General features: G+C 36.0%; 1 protein-coding gene across 1 annotated transcript; it reads right to left on the reverse strand.

Moving 5' to 3' along the window:
• Window positions 1-305: 305 nt before the first annotated feature.
• Window positions 306-16412, reverse strand: LOC143031895 (uncharacterized). The gene is made up of 2 exons (XM_076196258.1): window positions 16281-16412; window positions 306-3461 (listed from the first exon to the last, which is right to left on the reverse strand). Exon 2 carries the CDS (start codon window positions 3365-3367, stop codon window positions 1898-1900), a length of 1470 nt encoding a protein of 489 aa, XP_076052373.1. The 5' UTR covers window positions 3368-3461; window positions 16281-16412; the 3' UTR covers window positions 306-1897.
• Between the last annotated feature and the right edge of the window lie 5719 nt (window positions 16413-22131).

Here is a 22131-nt window from a genome sequence, read left to right on the forward strand (position 1 = left end):
CCTGTACACATAACCCAATGATTAATAAACGCGTAAGTCGCCTTAGGTGCGTTTCACTCTCACCCCCTTTGCAACTACACTTGCAACAGCAAGGCTCTGCCTCAGGAGTTACGAGAAAGCACATGCAATAATACTGCTAGACACCACGAACAAGCTCTTCTTAGCACATCTAATGATAAAACCGTTCAGCAATTTTATCATTATTCGTCAACAATGAACAATTCATATGACATCTGATATTACTCTTGGAAAGACTTCATTGAAATACTAGAGTTGTTTCAAAGGATACAATAAACACTGCTAAATATATTACCGTAGATATATTTACAGTAACACCGATTTCAAGTAACAATGTCGTATACACCAAAGAACTTTACATAACACTAAGATAAACAGAACTTTATCCGTCATGACGTACATATATCTATATCCACCAGTTGCACCATTTCCTAATATTCTTGATATTTCGTAATTACAAAACGATCCGTGCACTTCATGGAACACTTAGAGGTCAGAATACAAAACGGGAAAAAAAAATTAAAACCCCAAGGAGAGTAAATAAAGAAACATTGCCGACCATCCCCACGATATAGTTTTGCCAATTAGAATTTAGGCACACAAACGCTATTTTTCAAACCTCAATCGTTTGCAATCCGAAAATAGAGCCACTTTCGGCTATCGTCAAGAATCTTCGGAGGAGTGATGTATTAGTAGCCAAACATCGCCATTCACACGTCACTGTTCAACACTGAATGTGAGAAAATTGAATAAATTATGGTCTATTGTGTACCTGCCAAATGTAGCAACGGGCAAAGTAGTGGTCGGAGCTTCTTTCAATTCCCGAGTGATACAGATCGAAGGGCTATATGGATGCGGAAGGTGGACAGAACAAGGAGAAAGGGATCGTTGTGGGTACCAAGTGAACATTCTAAATTTTGCTTGGATCACTTTGAGCCCGTCTTGTGAAGGATCTGGCTTATTCTACTGAATATTCAGGAGTTGTGCGGCCTGGTATAAAGGCAGATGTGGTCCCAACGACCTTCGCATCCAATCCAGCCCTAGGATCGACCCCTAAATTGACCAAAGGTCGAAACCAGGCCTTCAACAAACGCTGCAGGCTCGAGGCGAGACATTGCTAATTGCAATGCAGCGTTTGGCACTAAGCCAACAACACAGGACATAGCCTAGGCTATAGGCCTAGGTAGCATATGTTACGTACATTGTGAATCTCTACAGATTAATATTCATGAAATGTGCAACACCAATAATGAATTCATAAGTGGACACACGGATAACAAATCCATTTGGAATGAACACATTATGAGGACTCATGAAAGGGTTAGGTAAGATTCATATATGCATGTCTAATGTAATTATCTGTTCGCCCATCAGCGTGGGTCATCACCCAATATATGATATCAATCTTTCGCAAGGACGTGTGAATCACTACGTGAAATTTGAAACGAATCCTTGGTGAGAAGGCTGAAAGGTTGTCTTTCCTGTATGGGCCACCACCTGAGGTCTTTTTTTTTTTCTGAGAAAGCTGCATCAAACTGCTCATACATAAAGGGCTTCTCTAAAGTGTGCGTCATCACGCGATATTAGAGAGCACTCTTTCTTCAGAAAGCTGCATCTCACAGGTCACACTGGAACGGTTTCTCTCCAGTGTGGGTCATCACGTGATATCTTAGAGCAGTCGTTCCTGAGAAAGCTCCATTACACAGGTCACACTTGAAAGGTGTGGGTCATCATGTGTCGTTCGAGGGCCCTTTTGTTGGAAAACTGCATAACACGGGTTACATTGGAAAGGCTTCTCTCTAGTGTGGTTAACCATGTATGGTTTGAGATGACTCTTTCCTGAGAAAGCTGCATCATACATGACGCATTTAAAAGGTTTCTATCTAGTGTGGGTCACCAAGTGTACTTTGAGATTACTCTTTCGTGAGAAAGCTGCATCACACAGGTCACACTTGAAAGGCTTCTCTTCAGTGTGGGTCACCAAGTGTCGTTTGAGACCATCCTTTACTCTGAAAGATGCATCACACAGGTCACACTTGAAAGGTTTCTCTCCAGTGTGAGCCATCACATGATATTTGAGACCACTATTCCCTGAGAAAGCTGCATCACACAAGTCACACTTGAAAGGCTTCTCTCCAGTGTGGGTTACCATATGTTGTTTGAGAGAACTCTTCAATGAGAAAGCCGCATCACACAGGTCACATTTGAAAGACTTTTCTCCCGTGTGGGTCATCACATGATATTTGAGAGCACTCTTTTGTGAGAAAGCTACATCACACAGGTCACACTTGAAAGGCTTCTCTCCAGTGTGGGTCATCATGTGATATTTGAGAGCATACTTTTGTGAGTAAGCTGCATTACACAGGTTACAGTTGAAAGGCTTCTCTCCAGTGTGGGTCATTATGTGTCGTTTGAGATGACTCTTTCGTGAGAAAGCTGCATCACACAGGTCACATTTGACGGGCTTCTCTCCAGTGTGGGTCATCAAGTGTCGTTTAAAATGACCCTTTTGTGAGAAAACTGCATCACACAGGTCACACTTCAAAGGCCTCTCTCCAGTGTGGGTCACCATATGTTTTTTTATATTACCCTTCCATGAGAAAGCTGCATCACACAGGTCACACTTGAAAGGCTTCTCTCCAGTGTGGTTCATCATGTGATTTTTGAAATGACTCTTTCTTGAGAAAGCTGCATCACACAGGTCACATTTGAAAGGCTTCTCTCCTGTGTGGGTCATCAAGTGTCGTTTAAAACTACCCTTTTGTGAGAAAGTTGCATCACACAGGTCACACTTGAAAGGCTTCTCTCCAGTGTGGGTCATCAAGTGTCGTTTAAAATGACCCTTTCGTGAGAAAGCTGCATCACACAGGTCACACTTCAAAGGCTTCTCTCCAGTGTGGGTCACCATATGTTGTTTGATATTGCTCTTCCATGAGAAAGCTGCATCACACAGGTCACACTTGAAAGGCTTCTCTCCAGTGTGGTTCATCATGTGATTTTTTAAATTACTCTTTCTTGAGAAAGCTACATCACACAGGTCACATTTGAAAGGCTTCTCCCCTGTGTGGGTCATCAAGTGTCGTTTAAAACTACCCTTATGTGAGAAAGTTGCATCACACAGGTCACACTTGAAAGTCTTCTCTCCAGTGTGGGTCATCATGTGATTTTTGAGAGTAGTCTTTCCTGAGAAAGCTGCATCACACAGGTCACACTTGAAAGGCTTCTCTCCAGTGTGGGTCGTCATGTGATTTTTGAGACTAGTCTTTCCTGAGAAAGCTGCATTACACAGGTCACAATGGAAAGGCTTCTCTCCAGTGTGGGCCATCATGTGATATTTAAGATGGCTCATGAGATAGGTGTGTCACATGAGTTTCTCTTTGTTCCTTGATGAATGTACAGAATTTTTGTATACCTTTTCCAAGGAAAAGCTATTTACCCTCGACCTGTAGGAAAAAAATAAGTTCGACATTAACTTTTTGAGAGCATGTAAAAGGTGTAACACGAGCTTAAACAAATACAGTGGGGCATTAAGGAAAATGTAGTAGGGAAAGGGAAGAAATGACTCTTAGTACTGATATTAACGGTGGTATCTATGTATATAAAAAAATAAAGTTTTCCAGTTTTGAAAATTTCCTGGCGTTTTTATGACCACCTTCCGAAATCCGGCAAAAATGTCCCATGGTGTAAGGATATTCTTATAGCTACCATATAAAGCGTTGCTGCAATGGATGAACGTGGTTCAAAGGGTAGTGCACAGATAGGGGGTTTAACCACTTTTGGGCCAGGGTTACAAAGACGAAGAAGTACCCAAAAGAAAGTGTGCAGAAAGACTATGCTCTTTGTCACGAATTGACCAGGGAGCACAGGAATGACTTTCCCCAACTTTACGCTTAGAAAAAAAACGAAAAAAAAAAACTTCAGTACTATAACAACCACAATTAAGAGATTCCATAGGAAAATATTGGGGTTCAACAATATGTTATGTAATAGAAAAAATTATGTGTACTCTGATGAAGAGTACGATCTCATGATAGATTTCGACAGAGAAATTAAAAAGGAAGAATCGGAAAAGTTTATGAAACATTATTTTGAAGGATACAAGAATTTCACTGAGAGTGGTGGTAAAAGCTGTCTCGAGGAATACCAAAAGTATTACATCAATCGGAAATACAATTACATCAAAAACCGCAAAATTAAGGAAAAACAGTTTACCATAAGGTTAATGGTAAATGTGTGGTGAAAAATCCGGCAAGCGTGGTATATAAAGAATGTTTTATCAGACATGCCATCCATTACGGAGGGGGTCTTAAGTGAAAGGTATCGACAGCGAGCAGGTAATTCCAGAAGACGAACCTGAATTGGGATCCGTTGAGATTCCTGCTTCAGCTTACAATATTAGTGAAGAAGCCGCAACGGCAATGATCCTGCCTGATTACGACTATGCCGTCGACGAAACGGAATCAGATGAGTCGGTCCTCCTTAAGGTTTGGGAAAGGACTTTCCAAGAAAAAGAAGAATCAAAGAAGGAGAAGGAAGAAATAAAACAAGAATTAAAGGAGATCAAAAGAAAAAAAATGAAAATAAAAGAGAATTGGTACAAAATGTTAGATTGAAGGCTGAGGATAAAGAAAACAGGACATTCACAGAATTTTTTTTACGGATTTGCATGGGTGAAACAGGTAGATTTAGGTTTCCAAAGAAATTTGGTATTTTGTTCAAAACAAGGGATGATGTGATCGAAAAGGTCTACGAAGAGCTCGAAGCTAACGCCAACAGCTATCTATATTTCCAAAAAAGAGCCATAATATGTCCTAGAAACGGAGACGTGGATTACATAAATGAGGTGATCTATGAAAGTATCAAAGGTGGTCAACATATATACAGGAGTGAGGATAAGCCGGTCGGAAACGATGAAATTGAAATTCAAACTTCGGTATATAACAGAATGAATTCTCCTTCTATTCTGCTACATGAGTTGATGCCGATGAGTACATCGAGAAGGTCCCATCGAAACAAAAATGGAAATAAAAGAGACCGGTGCCTTGTTCTAGAAAAAATATAAATATACATATATATATTATATATATATATATACATATATATATATATATATATATATGTAAATCTTATATAAGCCCTTGGAAGGGAAAGATTTATATAGGGAAGTAATTTTTTCAAGACTACCACTGTAAGAATCTTTTGGTATTAAAAAAATTCTTTCCTTATATAAATCTTTCACTTCTAAGGATTTATATAAGATATATACAAGGAAAGACTTTTTTTTTTTTTTTTAAAGAATACCACCATTAACCTTTTTGTTATGATGATGCCGATGAACAGGCATCATGGAGTGCAAGTGGGTATACATGGATGAGGGTGTTGGCATCAAAATTATATTTATTTTGTGGTTGTAGCTGAGTGACTTCTGAATTCTGTTTTGGTAATATTTTCTGTGTTTATCATTACTCAGTGAAAGAAAACAAGTAATAGAGCAGATTTCATATTTCATAATGCAAGTAGTGTGATGCATCGTACATTAGACATTTGATGCTGCACACAAGAATTTGACTCGTATTCAAGAGGTTAAAGGAAGAAGATATGGAAGGTTGAACAAATACTAAAAATGATGGGGTTGCACAGAACAAACATAGATTGGGACAGTATATAATCAGGAAATAATAAGGCAAAAGACTGGCTGAATAAATATTATAGAGGTAGAGGACATAAGAAAAAAGAGAAGTATACATTAGCATCATTGGATAAAATATCTTTGTCAAATTTTCAGAGAGGACCACTACACACACAAACACCAATCAAGGATGTCATAAATCAACACCGTAGAGATTCACAAGAATCTGATATTGATTTCTAAAGCAAATCTCTTGTTTTTTGGGAAAACAGGTGAAATTCAACACATATACCACCACAAGTGTATAAGTAATAAAATCAAATGTTGATTTCAGACATCCTTCTGTGAGAAGTAAATTACTTCTAGTCAATCTATCCTAACTTGTCCCTACCTACAACTAAGTTAGGTTAGATTCACTCCTGACTTCCATCAATCACTAAAACAAGGTGCACAGTGGGAAAAGTTTATTGAGCTATAGTTATTCAGTGGAAATGGCCACTTCAAATGAGTTACAAGTAATGTGCATGGATATTTGTGCCCTGTAGCAATCTTACTCATAAATCAATATATGATTGAATTTTTTAGGTGACTGGTAATATGAAAATTAATAGGAAAATAATAAGGTGCAGGAATGGATGAATAAATATTACAACAAGAAATAAATCTTAAAAAAAAAGTGTGATGAAGGATATACCAGCACAGTCAACTGGAAATAAGAAATATCAGTAAAAATTTCACAGAGGTATACATCCATCCACCAAGGATGTCAGAAAAAATGAGTAATTTTTGTGAATTGTCTATTGGTTTCTACAGCAAATCACTTGCTTTGCATTTATCAGGGAACACCCCCCCCTCCCCAGGATGAGTAAACATGAGAATTTTGGCAGAAATAGTACCACAAGCCCATCAATAAATCTACAATAGGTTTATGTCTGCTATCTTAGAGTGAGAAAAACTAATCTAGTCAACCGTGCTCTACCTATTTATACATATGGCTAAAGTCTATTCCAATAAGAAGTTACACTTGATTTCTGCCATGCAGCTTAGTACAGTTGGTAATCCATTACACTACTGCTCCACACTGGCACCAGCAAGATGCAGATTCCTCACCTCCTTCAGAAAGTATTATATTTCTCCATTTTGTTCATAAGATAGGAAATTTTGGCTTCAATCATTGGAAACAGCAAACACTCTACCACTAAAACAAAAATTTCAAAACTCTATACAATAAAAACCTGAGTAATTATGTGGAATTTAAGTCAAGGAAAAGATAGTATAGTTTCATATACATCATTATTTACAATTGATGTTTACAGATATTATGACATCATATTTAGAATATGTGTCCAAACCATCCCAATACTGTTTCATCAACCCTATCTCCCAACTCCCTTTCCACCCCTGTTCTCCTCCTCACCTCATTTCTCACTCTATCCAGCCTAGTAACCCCTATCATACTTCTCAGGCACCTCAACTCAAACACATTCAAACTCCTCCTCTCTTATGTTCCATGTTTCTGCTCCATACAATGAACAAAATGTAGAAATATATTTTCTCAAGGTGAGGAATTTGCATCTTGCTGGTGCCTGTGTGGAGCAGGAGTCTGAAGGACTACCAGCTGTACCAAGTTGCATGGCAGAAATCAAATATAATTTCTTCTTGGAATGGAGTGGTTAGGTTACACTCAACCCCCCACCCCCTATTCTATCAACTATTACAACAGAATAATGATACTAGCTTGTTAAGATTGTCCAGAAATAACCACTTCAAATGAATTGCAAATAATTTTGTGTGTAAATCTATTTATGACCATGGCAATCTTAATCACAAAGACAACATTATAGAATCCAGCACTGATCTTTGTGGGACTCCAAGTCACCTCTTTCTCTCCTCTGTTCCAGAGTCGGCAACTCCAATTTTAACAGTCCTTCTTCATATGAAAGTTTTGATAGTTCTGGGCCATCCTTTTAGCTGCTCTTTGGATTCTCTCAAACTTCTTTATATTAATTTTTGTATTGGGTGACCACAGTGTCGCTGCATACTTCAATTTAGGCCTTATCATTGTGACTAGTATTTTCTTTACCATTTCTTCATCCAAGTAGGTAAAAGCCACTTTTTTGCTCTTAGTAAGTTGTAGGTTTCAATGACAATCTTGTTTATATGTTTGTCAGGGCATATCTTTTGTGATAATCACTCCCAGGTGTTTTTTAAGTCCTTCTTTCTTAACGTCTTTTTCATAAATTTTATGTGTGTATATACCTAGTTATATTTTAAGGGAAGAGAGCTATGCTTGAAGTGTCCTGCTTTTGTATCTCTCCGCATCCAGTTTATTCTTAAAATCTTGTATAGTTTTGGCACTCACTGTTTCCTCATTCAGTTTGTTCCAGATATCTATCACTCTATGTGGGAAGCTATTCTTTTTCAAATCCCTTGTGTAACTGTCCTTTTTTAGTTTCTTCTCATGTCCTCTTGTTTTTCTTCTGCCCATTTTAATAAGTTGTCTCTATCAAGACTTTCCATCCCTTTCATAATTCTGTATATATTCAGCAAGTCACCTCTTTCTCTTCTCTGTTCCAGTGTTGGTAGATTTAATTTTTCCAATCTTTGTATGTTAAATTGGAGAGTGTTGGTGCCATTTTTGTCATTGCTCTTTGAATCCTTTCTGATTTTTTTTTCTTCTTTTTTCTGTAGTAGGTGCCCATAGTGTCGTAGCATACTCCAATTTTGGTCTTATCAGTGTAATTCATATTTTCTTTCTTCATGCATGCAGTCGAAGGTCACTTTCATTGACCTTAATCTAAAAGTTTCTCCAACTAGTTTGTTGACATGTTTATCTGGTGTCAAGTCACTTCAGATGATTACTCCAAAGTCCCTTGCTGAGTTGACTTTTTTTTTCCTTCTTTAATACCAATTTTATATTGACCCGATATTCTATTTTTGCTTTTTCCAAATTCCATTATACTACATTTCTTAAGGGGACCGTCCATTAGAAAATCAAACTTTTTTAGTTTGGGGTGAAAGTGGCTGAGATTTTTTCCTAGTAACTGTCTTGCCTCAGAGAACATACCACCGAGTTTTCAAGTCATTAATGCTTATACTTTTTTTTATTGTGATTTTTTTTTTTTCGAGGGGTAATTTTTGACAATTTTGAAATTGATTCAGAGGATAGACCTTTGACTGGATATTGATTATTTTTTGTCTTTATAATGGGCTAAGATAGATGAAGAAACGGAGGCAGAATTATGATGTTCTGATCAGTCTGTTATGAGAAAAAAAAATCCAAAGTTGATGAAAAAAATATATATATATATACATATATATATATATATATATATATATATATATATATATATATATATATATATGTATATATATATATATATATATATATATATGAAAAAATCCTACTAGTCCTTGACAGGACATAAATCTGCCTCTAAATGTTCTCCCAATTATGCTGAATCCTAAAAGGATTTGCTGTTGAAAATCAGTGAAGGCGTTTTGGATATGAATCAAGTTAAACGTGCAAAAATCAAGTTTTTCAGGAATGAGCATCTTAGTTTTTTTGTTCATGGTTACTGGTCTCCTTTCATTATTTAGGATGTTATGGTGTTGAAAGGGTATCATAGGCACCACCCTACACTTTGTTGCCAGCTTCTGATTAATTACAGGTTTATATGATGAATCCAGTTAGTATCCACCAGGCATGCACTTTTCCTTTTCTTGGCGCGATGCATCTTTGGTGACAGACGATCTTTATCTGCCATCCTAAGCTGTTTTATGGCATCACTGGTTGTTTTAGAGGAAATATTTTCATGTTGTATTTTTTTTTTTTTTTCATGATTTTCTGATATATGATTCATACTGTACAGTATGCAGTCAGGTCCCTGGTGCCATATCATATGCTATTATTTATCATACAAAAGCTTATTGTGCAAAATAAACAGCTTTTGTTAGCAAATATATGTAACAACAGAAAATGTAATATGCAGTACACAGCGCACACGACCCAGCCACAGTAGGGTGGGGGGGTACTGTATTATATATTTTTTCAGATAGTAAAAATCAAGATACAGCCTCCATACTCAGCCACGAGATAGCTTATGAGCAACACTTTTAGAGGAAACATTTTCAGAATTTCGTTTTTTTTTTTTTCTTTTTTTTTTCTGATGGACAATCCCGTTGATGTTGAAGCTGACTTCACATTTCTGACTCCATTTCCATATTTTGTCCAGGTCTTCTTGTAGTGATTTGCAGACTTCCTCTGTGCTTACTCTATAGTAGTTTTGCATCGTCTGCAAAGAAGTTCATGTAACATTTCACTCCTTCACCCATATCATTTATATATATGGCAAACATTAATGGAGCCAATACAGAGCCTTGTGGGACGCCACTTTTCATATCTTCCCAGTACCAGTTTTTGTCTCTATGTACCACTCTCATTTTTCTCCCACTCAAGAAATCTTTCATCCATTCCAGTAACTTACCTTGTATTCCACCTATTATTTCAATGTTTCTTATCAGCTATTTATGTGGTACTTTGTCAAAAGCCTTCTGCTAGTCTAAGAAGGTGCAATCTGCCCAGCCATCTCTTGTACTACTTCTACTAATCTTGAGTAAAAGCATATCAAGTTTGTGGTACATGATCTTCTGCTTCTAAAACCAAATTGTTTATGGTTTAGTATTTTATTCTCTTCCAACTGTTTGATCCATTTGTTTCTGATAACTTTTTCACATTTCTTGCTACTGTGCTTGTAAGGGATACTGGTCTGTAGTTTGTAGGATTTTCTTTGTCTCTTCCTTTATATATTGGTATGATATTTGCATTTTTCCAATCTTGTGGTACTTTTCCTTCTTTGAGTGAGAAGTCAATTATCTTGTGTAATTTGTCCGTTAGTTCATCTATACACTCTTTCAATATCCAATTTGCAATTCCATCTGGTCCATGTGATTTCCTAACATCCAGGTTTTTTATTTGATCTAGTATTTCTTTCAGTGTTACCTTTATTTCTTTCATTTCAGGGGATCTTTCTCATGGTCCATCCTCCCAAATTTGTGAACTTTCAATTGTAAAAACAGATCTGAAGTGTCTGATCATAACTTTAGCCATTTCTATATCTATATATTCTTTATTTCCTTCATGCAGTTTCACTATTTCATGTTTATCTTTTAGTTTATCATTTACATACCTGTAAAAGAGTTTGGGTTGATCTTTGCATTTGTCTATTGTATCTTTTTCGTAGTTTCTTTTTACTTTCCCGCGTATAATCACATATTCATTTCTAAGTTTTTTTATGTGTTTGCCATTTGGATGATATTTTGTATCTTTTCCATCTTCTCCAGGCTTTGTCTCTTCTATCTTTAGCCTCACTACACCTTTTGTTATACCAACACTTTATATACACCTCTTTTTGTTTCTTCTTTGGTACATATTTTTTATTCCCTCCTTGTACTTTTCTTTTAGTATGCTCCATTTCTCTTCCATCTTTGTTTCTTCTTTTGAAAATTTTTCCCAGTTAGCATTTTGAAAAGACTTTCTATGTTTTACAATGTCTGTTTTGCTGTACATATCCTTCTCTATGTTTTTCATTTCTTCTCACGTCATTTTGTTCTTTTAGTTCACACTGTTAGTATGTGGTCACTCTTCCCAATTGGTGTCTTATAATCCATTTTATTCATGATATCAGGTTCAGATGTGAATACTAAGTCTAGTTTCGATGGTTCTTCATTCTATATCTAGTATTTTCCTTTACCCATTGAGTTAAAGTTTTTGGAGGCACATGATTTATCACAAACTTTCTGCTCTTCCTATCTCTGTCTTCCACTTCCATCATAATCATCTCTACCGGTACTTTATTCTTTCCATATGTGACATTCCTCACGTTTATATCCTTCTTAGTCAGGAACATAACTCCACCCCTTTGTTTTGTCTCTGTTTCTAATCCAATAGTTATATGCACCATGTCCTACACTGTTGGGTGGTAGTGGGCCTTTTAATTTTGTTTCTACAATTCCCATTATGTCCGGTTCTTTTTCCTTCAGATAATTATTCAGTTCATTCAAGCCTGTTATTAATCCATCTATATTTGTGTAAGACACTCTTAATTTTCTGCTACTTCCATTGTATTTACTGTTTCCCTTTTGTTTTTCTCTGTTATGGTCAATTTCCTCACTTTCATATTCACTACTTTCCAATAGAATTCCTCTTTTTGTGACTGTTCTTCTCTCGTTTTTTTTTTTTTTTTTTTAGCTTCTTGTCTTTCGTTTTTTCCTCCTCTCTTTCCCCTTTGTTCATTTCTCTTTTTATCCATACCTTTTTATATTGTTCACTGTCTGCTAGTTTCCCTGTTTTTGCTAAGATATTCTCTGCTGTCGTTTGTGACCTGAATTTAATCTTAATTGGTCTGATCTTATCTGTACTATATTTACCAAGTCTTTACATTTCTTCAATTTGTTTCATGATTTCAGGTTCATCTTCCTGAACTAATTCTATTATATTGTTTAATTTTTCCTTTTTCCTCTTTAGTTCTCATAGTCCTGTTTAAGTTATACTTCTCTTCCATCCCTAATATAATCATAAATTTCTTTTTATCTGCAAAGTCTCTTCCTGTATTCTCCTTCTCCATCATTACTTTAATAACTGTATTTTCAGTTTGTTCTTTCATCTGCTGTGTCACTATGTCTTTAAATGCAACTTTATTGTTCTCTTAGACTGTCTTCCAACCCTGTGCTTCTTTTGCTATGGACTCTTTATTTTCTCTATTATTCCTCTTTAATTCCTCATTCTTATCTTTTACTTCCTTTAACTGTTTTTCCAATTCTACTTTAGTTAGGCATTGGTTTTCCTTCTTTAATTGTTCCAATTTGTTAACTCGCTGTGCAATCTCTGTGAGTTGACCTAGCCTACTTTCCCAGTGTTGAGACATTTTTTCTAGTCTTTCCTCTAGCCTTGCTAATCAGGGGAGGTTTGCATCCCCCTTTCATTAAATCCATTGAAATGATTATCTTCACTTTCCATTTTGTTGTTCTTATTTATATTTCTAAACTTAATGATTTTACTGGAATTATTTATTTCTCCAGCATCAGCTGATCTTTTGTTTACTTTTTTTCCATAGGTGGCGCCCTTGTGCCTCCTTCCATTTCCCTCAGTAATCCCTCCCCTTCTTCCTTTTCATCACCTTCCTTCTGTACCACGAGCTTTCCCCTTCCCTATAAATACAAAAGGGTACTTCCTCATTATTGAAATTCACAAAAATTTCCCTCCTTCTTTGGAGCTCCAATATTTGCTGTGAATCGGTCTACGTGTGTGTGTGTGTGTGCGTATTTACCAAGTTGTATTTACCTAGTTGTATTTTACGGGAAGGGGAGCTATGCTTGTGGTGTCCCGTCTTCATACCTCATTTTATCTAAACTATCTTTAAATTCATGTATTGTTTTTGCACACACTACCTTCTCATCTAACTTGTTCCAACTGTCTATTACTCTGTGAGGAAAGCTGTTCTTTTTCAGATCTCTTCTATAGCTGTTTTCTTGATTTTCTTTGCATGTCCTCTTGTATTTCTATCATCCCATTTTATTAGATCCTCTCTATCAATAGTTTCTATGCCTTTCATGATTCTGTAAATAGCTATCAAATCTCTTCTCTCTCTTCTTTGTTCTAGTGTCTGTAGCTCAAGTTTTGCTAGTCTCTCTTCATATGATAGTTTTGAGTGTTGGTGCCAATTTTGTAATTGCTCTTTGTATTCTTTCAAGTTTTTTTTATACATTTTTTTGTACTTGGTGACCACATCATTGCTGCATATTCCAATCTTGGTCTTATCAGAGTGATTAGTATTTTCTTCACCATTTCTTCATCCAGGTATGTAAATGCCACTTTGATTGTTCTTATCAAATTATAAGTTTCTCCAAAAATCTTATTTATTTGTTTCTCAGGTGACATATTATTCATAACAATGACTCCTAGGTCCTTCTCATTTTTTACTTTTTTCATTCCTTCTCCCAATTTATATGATCATGTTATTCTGTTTTTGCTTTTTCCAAATTCTATTATACTACACTTTTTAGTATCGAACTCCATGTCCCACTTCCTACTCCATTCCCATACTTTATTTAGATCACTCTGTAGTGACTCACAATCTTCTTCAATGTTAACTTTTTTCAACAGTTTTGCATTATCCGCAAAGAACCTCATATAACTTTCAATTTCTTCATCCATATCATTAATATATATAGCAAACATTATTGGGGCCAGAACTGTTCCTTGTGGAACACCACTTATTACTTCATCCCAATTTGAGTGTTTGTCTCTTATCATTACTCTCAATTTTCTTTCTTGCAAAAAGTCTCCCATTCATTTAAGCAGTTTGCCCTGTATTCCTCCTTCAGTTTCTAATTTCTTAAGCAACTTTATATGTGGTACTTTGTCAAAAGCTTTATTTAGGTCTAGAAATGCATAATCAGCCCATCCATCTCTTTCTTGTATTATATATGTGTGTGTGTGTATTTACCTAGTTGTATTTTATGGGAAGGGGAGCTATGCTTGTGGTGTCCTGTCTTCATATCTCATTTTATCTAAACTATTTCTAAATTCATGTAGTGTTTTTGCACACACCGCTTTCTCATCTAACTTGTTCCAAATTTCTATTACTGTGTGTGTGTGTATTTACCTAGTTGTATTATACAGGAAGAGAGCTATGTTCATGGTGACCCATTTTTGTATCTCTCATCATCAAGTTTTTTCTTAAAATCTTGAAAAAGTGTTTGCACACACTGTTTCGTTGTCTAATCTGTTCCAAGTATCTATCACTCTGTGTGGGAAGCTGTTCCTTTTCAGATCTGTTCTGTAACTATCCTCTTATTTTACCATCATCCTATATCAAAAAGTCCCTTCTTTGTTCCGAAATTGGTAATTCTAGTTTGGGCAGTCTTTGCTCATATGTCAGTTTGGAAAGAGTTGGTGCTCTTTCTAATTTTTTTATATTCCTTTTGGTACTGGTTGTCCATAGTGTTGCAGCATACTCGAGTTTTGGTTTTATTAGTGTAATTAATCTTTTTTTTTATCATTTCCTCATCCAAATAGACAAATGCCACTTTTATTCACCTCAATAAATTGTAGGTTTCTCCGACTATTTTATTAATAAGATTGTCCGGTGTCACATCTTTGCTGATGATCACTCTAAGGCCTTTTTCTGAGTTTACTTTTTTTACTTCTTTTTCACCAATTCTATGATCTCTCAATATTCTGTTTTTACTTTTTCCAAATTCCATTATACTACATTTCTTGATATTAAATTCAACTTCCCACTTTTGAGTCCTTTCCCAGATCTTGTCCAAGTCTTATTGTAATGAGTTGCAATCCTCTTCCAATCTTTCTTTAGTATTTTTGCGTCGTCCGCAATGATATTCAAATAACACCCTACTTCTTCATCCATGTCATTGTGTGTTTAGGATTGTAATGATTTGAGGCATAATCTTGTCTCTAAATAAACTGTACTTGATTAGCATATACCATTGCCTAGGTTTGGTCAATTTTTAGAAGTGCACACCTACATGATATAGCATTAGAAAATTATCTATTTTGTAAATTATAATACATCAACATAATATACATTTCCTTGGCAGAAATTAATAACAAAAAGTTGCTAAAACTGATTAACTAACAAAGAAAGTTGCAGTGGGTGAATGATACATCATGTTTGTTTTGATAGATGCCAAGGTTCAAGATATTAAAGGATGATAAATTCATTTATTCTAACTTAACCTACGCTACCTAACATATGTCACCTAAGCTGTATTTAGTAATGTGGTACCTATAACTCTAAAGATCCATCGGGTCGTCGTCATGGATGCTGACGGCCTGATTAAGTACTTGTTTGGACTGCGTGGAGTAGAGTTGTTGCATAGCTTGAAGGAAGCCCTACTATCTTTGTAACAGCATTTATTAATGTCAACTGGATTTGGAGAACACCCGGTTCACAATGTGAAAGTCATCGTCTAACTTACATGGCATCTCGATGCTATGCTCACAGCTTCATTCAGTAGTATATTTGCTTTTAGCAAGGTAGGTTATTGATTTCCGCCAAGAAAAACTGATATTATGTTAATGTTTTATAATTCACAAACTTAATTTTATATTACTATATCACAGAGGTGTGCACTTCTAAAAAGTTACTGAATAACATTAGCATATACCATTGCCTAGGTTTTGAACCTATTCATTAACAATTCTTTCCCCATTATTTTTTGTAAAATACCCCTGGGTCATTCCAGTCGCTGCCTCATCATCTCATCCCTTGGAATATTTCTCTAGTATTTGCTCTGAGTCGAAAAACATAATCACAGATAATAAAGTTGAAGATGTTGGCGGCACCAAATAAAATTTAGTGAATCCATTAAGGAACCTTTCACCCCTTTCCCCAATACGGGAGAAAGGGAGAAATGCGAATGTAATATTTTGTAACAGTAAGAAAATATTAAAGATCAAACTCGGAAACATGCGCGGTTCCACATCGATGAAAGTACACCAATTTGAGCCCAAGTACGATAAATTGGTGAGTAGAAGACGGGACCCAATGAGCATTACTCCTTTCCTGTATACTGCAATTAATTAGATACATATGTATGCAAACATTACCTTCTTTCTTTGGAAGAGTGAGGACGATATGACACTGGGCTCCGGTATGTAAACAAAGATGGCGGAGAGTCTAGGAAAACGAGACCCGTGTGTAAAGTTGCGAGGAAGGTACAAGCATTTAACCACAATGGAACGTAAGTGTCAAATGCTTTTTGAACCATCTTCACAATTTTACAATTGACAAAGAAACTATAAAAAGTATTGTTAAAAAGAGACAGGCTTATATGAAATACAAGTGCTCGGGTGCATCTAATGATCTAGTTAACTATCAAAATTATATTTTAATACAGAGAGATTTAAAAAAGACAATGAAAAACGAAAACGACAATACGAAATTAATATAGCTGATAAATCCAAAGAGGATCCCAAAGAATTCTATAGTTACATTAGAGATAAAAAGGTTATTAGGAATCACATTGGTCCACTATTATCTGCTGACAGTCAATTTGAATATTCAAATGAAGGAATGTGTGATAATTTAAACAATTTTTTTTGCATATTATTCGTAATTGAAACACCTCAAAGTGAGCTCCAAACTAAAACCTGTGAAAAGTCTGGGGTAAAGTTTCTAACTATGGTAAATATAACAAAAGAAAAAATTAGAAACTCAAAGTTAATAAAACACCAGGGCCTGGCGGTTGGCATCCAAGAATCTTAAAGGAAATGAAAAATGAGATTGTTATTCCATTAGAAATTATTTTCAAGAAATCCACCATATCCGGAGATGTCCCAAGAAAATGGAAGCTAGCTAACGTTACTCCCATATTCAAAAAAGGTGACAAAAAGAAACCAAATAACTATAGGCCTATAAGTCTGACTTTAATCGTAGGAAAAATGATGGAAACTATCATCAGAGATGCTATCGAACATCATTTAGAAAGTAACTGATAAATGATAGGCAGCATGGGTTCAGACGGAAACGTTCTTGCGTGACTAACTTATTCGAATTCTGCAACACAGTCATCTCGAATTGTGACAAAAGAAACAATATAAATTTAATATATCTAGACTTTGCAAAAGCTTTTGATACCGCAGCCCAATAAAGATTACTTACTAAATTAGGGTCACACGGAGTAAGTGGCAGCCTATTAAATTGTATTTGTAATTGGTTGAATGATCGAAAACAGAGGTGTTGTTTTAAATGGAAAAACTTCTGGATGGAAAAATGTTACGAGTGGAGTTCCTCAGGGTTCCATTTTTTGGTCCACTTTTATTCGTAGTACATATAAAAGATATAGACCACGCACTAAAATATACTGTTTTTAAGTTTGCTGATGATACAAAAATGTATGGAATGTCAAATGATCTCTTAAACCAATTAGATATTCAAGAAGATTTACATAAATTACAGCAATGGTCTAAAAAGTGGCTAATGAAATTTAACACAAGTAAATGCAAGGTAATGCACATAGGTAAAAATAACAGTAGGTACGATTACAAGTTATTTGGAAATTCGTTAACAAAAGAGAACAGTGAAAAGGATCTCGGCGTGATCATCAGTAACTATCTCAAACCATCTAAGCAGTGTATTTCTTCCTCTGAGAAGGCAAATAAGTTTCTAGGATTGATTGCACAATCTTTTGACTTCAAAAGTCCATCACTCACTAACAAGCTATATATATCGTTAGTTCATCCACATTTTGAATATGCTGTTTCCGTATGGTCGCCAAATCTCATTAAAGACATTGATAGATTAGAAAAAGTACAACGGCGAGACACAAAAGTGATTCCAAATATATAAGATAAATCATACGAAAATCGACTGAAACATAGGCATCTGTTTTCCTTAAAAAATCTTACACTCAGAGGTAACTTGGTACAGGTCTATAAGATTCTAAAGGAAACTCACGACATTAAAAGTGATGAAATTTTCACACTGAATGAGAATCAGACAAGAAACAATGGTCTCAAACTGTCTGGAAATAGATCTAATTTGGAAGTAGGTAGAAACAACTTCACCAACCGTGTAGTTAATGAATGGAATAAACTTCCTGCAGAGGCAGTGCAATGTAGTTCAGTTCTAAGCTTTAAGAATCATTTAGATAAACACCTAAGCAAGATGCCGTAATGATTATCATTTATTTTATATTATTAGTTTGTATTGTTATCATTTGTCTGTTTATCATTGTTTTCTCATTTATTATTAGTTATATGTCAATTTATTATTATTTACTATTTACCGGTTTATTATTCAACTATACCTATGCATTTATTTGTGTATTTAATCTATTATTGACATTATTATATCTGTTTTATTTATTCATTTATTTATTCACTTTGATTTTTTTCGTATCTAACCTAGATATGGACCAAAAGGTCTCCTGTCGGCATGCTCCGCCTTTGTAATGTATATATATATATATATATATATATATATATATATATATATATATATATATACATATATATATATATATATATACATATATATATATATATATATATATATATATATATGTATATATATATACACGTGCGTTATTAAAGTCGACAGCATTAAGGAGGCTGTTAATCTTCTTATGGGTACTCTCAAGCTTTCTAACAAGTACTCTGCCATTTGGAGGGTGGGCATAAACCAGATTGCCAAAATTATTCATTTATTCAACGTTTCGTCTGCAGGAAGACATCTTCAGGAAATTCTGTAACATGAAAATTACCGACATACAGAAATGAAGATCAAGGGTGTTAACCTTAACAGAAATTCATAATCACGGAAATAGACATAAATAAATCAAAATGCGCATCGGGTTCGAGTCCCGTGCGCTACTGCCAAAGAGTTTATCTGATTGATGTCGCTGTCCAATAGCGAATTTCTCGAATGATTACGTTGGCGACATGCGTGAAGGGATTTGAACCGGCCCTTACAACTCCCACTTGATGCAGCGGCCTTGGTGGTGAAACGGGTGGTTAATGGGTGTAGTAAGCGCCCTCCCCAATCTCGAGAGTCAGTTAGACAATGAGTTCCCAAGGTTTTATGCTGTTTAGTGGTCGAGAGGTCTAAGGCGTGAGTGCGTCTTGGGAGTTTACTTCCATGCGCATCGGGTTCGAGTCCCGTGCGCTACTGCCAAAGAGATTATCTGATTGATGTCGCTCTCCAATAGCGAATTTCTCGAATATATATATATATATATATATATATATATATATATATATATATATATATATATATATACATTACAGAGACGGGGCATACCGACAGAAGACATTTTGGTCCATACCTAGGTCGGATGCGAAAACAAAAATCATAATAATAGTAAATAAATGAATGAATAAAAAAGATATGATGAAATATTTAGATAAATGCATAGGTATAGTTAAATGATAAACAAACTGGTAAATAGTAAATAATGATAAATTGACATATAACTAATAATAAATGAGAATCAATGATAAACAGACAAATGATAACAAGACAAATAAATAGTATAGAATAAATTATAACTATTACAGCATTTTGTTTAGGTGTTTATATAAATGATTCTTAAAGCTTCGAACTGAACTACATTGCACTGCCTCTGCAGGAAGTTTATTCCATTCATTAACTACACGGTTGGCGAAATTGTTTCTACCTACTTCCATATTAGATCTATTTCCAGACAGTTTGAGACCATTGTTTCTTATCTGATTCTCAGTGTGAAAATTTGATCACTTTTGATGCTGGCAATTCTCTTTAGAATCTTAAATACCTGTATCAAGTCACCTCTGAGTCTATTTTTATTTTTTATTTTATTTTTTTTTTCTTAAGGAAAACAGATTCATATGTTTCAGTCGATTTTCGTGTGATTTATTCTTATATATTTGGAATCAGTTTTGTGGCTCGCCGTTCTACTTTTTCCAATCTGTCGATGTCGTTAATGAGATTCGGCGACCATACGGAAACAGCATATTCCAAATGTGGATGAACTAACGATATATATATAGCTTGTTAGTGAGTAATGGACTTTTGAAGTCAAAAGATTGCGCAATCAATCCTAGAAACTTATTTGCTTTCTCAGAGGAAGAAATACACTGCTTTGATGATTTGAGATAGTTACTGATGATCACGCCGAGATCCTTTTCACTGTTCTCTTTTGTTGACGAATTTCCAAATAACTTGTAACCGTATCTACTGTTATTTTTAACTATGTGCATTACCTTGCATTTACTTGTGTTAAATTTCATTAGCTACTTTTTAGACTTTTTATACTACGACTGTCCCTCCGTTATGCTGTCCTCCAACCCCTTATTGCTGTCCTGTACATTTTCTCTGAGTATTCCTTTTCTGTGATGGGGGAATTCCCTGTGGTGTGGGAAAAGAATACTGCCACCAAGTATTCCCACTTGGATCGTAAAAGGCGAGAAGAAAGGGACGCGGATTGGGACTAGGCATTCTTCTCCTTGTAGCCCCACAGAGGAAATTCCTAAAAGTAAAAGAGAGGGCATAAGAGGGGCTGGAAGTTCTCGGACCAGCACCCTAAGGTTTGGGTCTTTTAATGTGCGTGGATGTGGTACAGATGAGAGTAAAAGGGAAGAGATAGGTAGTATGTTTGTGAGAAAAAAGATGGATGTGTTGGCTTTGAGTGAAACTAAGCTGAAAGGGAAGGGTGAGTGAAAGTTTGGGAGTGTAAGTGGGAGGTTATCAGGAGTGATGAGAGGGCGAGGGAGGGAAGGGGGGGGCTATTCTAGTAAGTGAAGAGATAGGTAAAAGTGTAGTGGAGTGGAAGGAGGTTTCCTCGAGGATAATGTGGATGAAGGTGAAACTGGGGAAGGAGATGTGGGTCTTTGTAAGTGCATATGGGCCAGGCAGTGAGAAGAGTGTAGAAGAAAGGGAGGCCTTTTGGATAGATCTAAATGAGTGCATAGAGGATTTGGGAAGAAAGGTCAATGTGATAGTACTGGGAGACCTTAATGCTAGGGTGGGAAATGGTCCAATCGATGGGGTGGTTGGGAAATGTGGAGTTCCAGGAAAGAATCGTAGTGGAGAGTTGATAGTGGAAATGTGCCTAGAAAGAGAGTTGATGATAGCAAATACAGTGTTTCGGAAGAAACTCAAGCATAAGTACACATGGGAGAGGGTGGTGGAGGGAAGGGTTGTAGATAGAGCGCTAATGGATCATGTAGTGGTAAATAGGATTATGATAGGAAGAGTTAAGGATGTACATGTGCTAAGGGGAGAGGGTGGGGGAATATCAGATCATTTTTGGTGGAAGGTAAGTTGAAAGTGGAGGATAGATGGTGGAAGAGGAAAGGGACAAAAGGTAGGGAGGTTCTTAGAGTGAACTCTTTGAATGAGAAAGAAAAGGAGAAGGAGTACGGAAAGAAGCTGAAGGAGGAGTGGGAGGGAGTAAAGGGGAGAGTAGAGCTGAGTGTGGAGGAGGAATGGGGATGGTTCAAGAAGGGAGTCATAAAGTGTGCAAGGATGGTGTGTGGAACAAGAAGGACAGGGGGAAATAGAAGAAAAGGTAGTGAATGGTGGGATGAGGAAACAAAGAAGGTTGTAGAAGAGAAGAAGCGAGCTTTCACAGATTGGTTACAAAATAGGACGAGGGAGTCATATGAGAGGTACAAAGAAAAGAAAAGAGAAGTAAAGAAAAAGGTAAAGGTTGCAAAGAGGAGAACAGATGTGAAATGGGGTAAGAGTTTAACAGAAAATTTTGAAGGTAATAAAAAGATGTTTTGGAAAGAAATTAAGAGAGGAAGAGGAGGCGAATCAAGTAGAGAAGAAAAGGTAAAAGGTGCAGATGGAGAGATGATAATGGAAGAGAAGGCAGCAAGGGGAAGATGGGCAGAATATTTTAGGGAGTTGCTAAATGTGAAGGAGGATAGGGAGGGATAGTTGCAGTGGGAAATGCTAAGAAAATGAGAGTGTTGA

Source organism: Oratosquilla oratoria, chromosome 12 (genome assembly GCF_046742065.1).
Source record: "Oratosquilla oratoria isolate Oo_2021 chromosome 12, ASM4674206v1, whole genome shotgun sequence".
NCBI classification, from domain to species: domain Eukaryota; kingdom Metazoa; phylum Arthropoda; class Malacostraca; order Stomatopoda; family Squillidae; genus Oratosquilla; species Oratosquilla oratoria.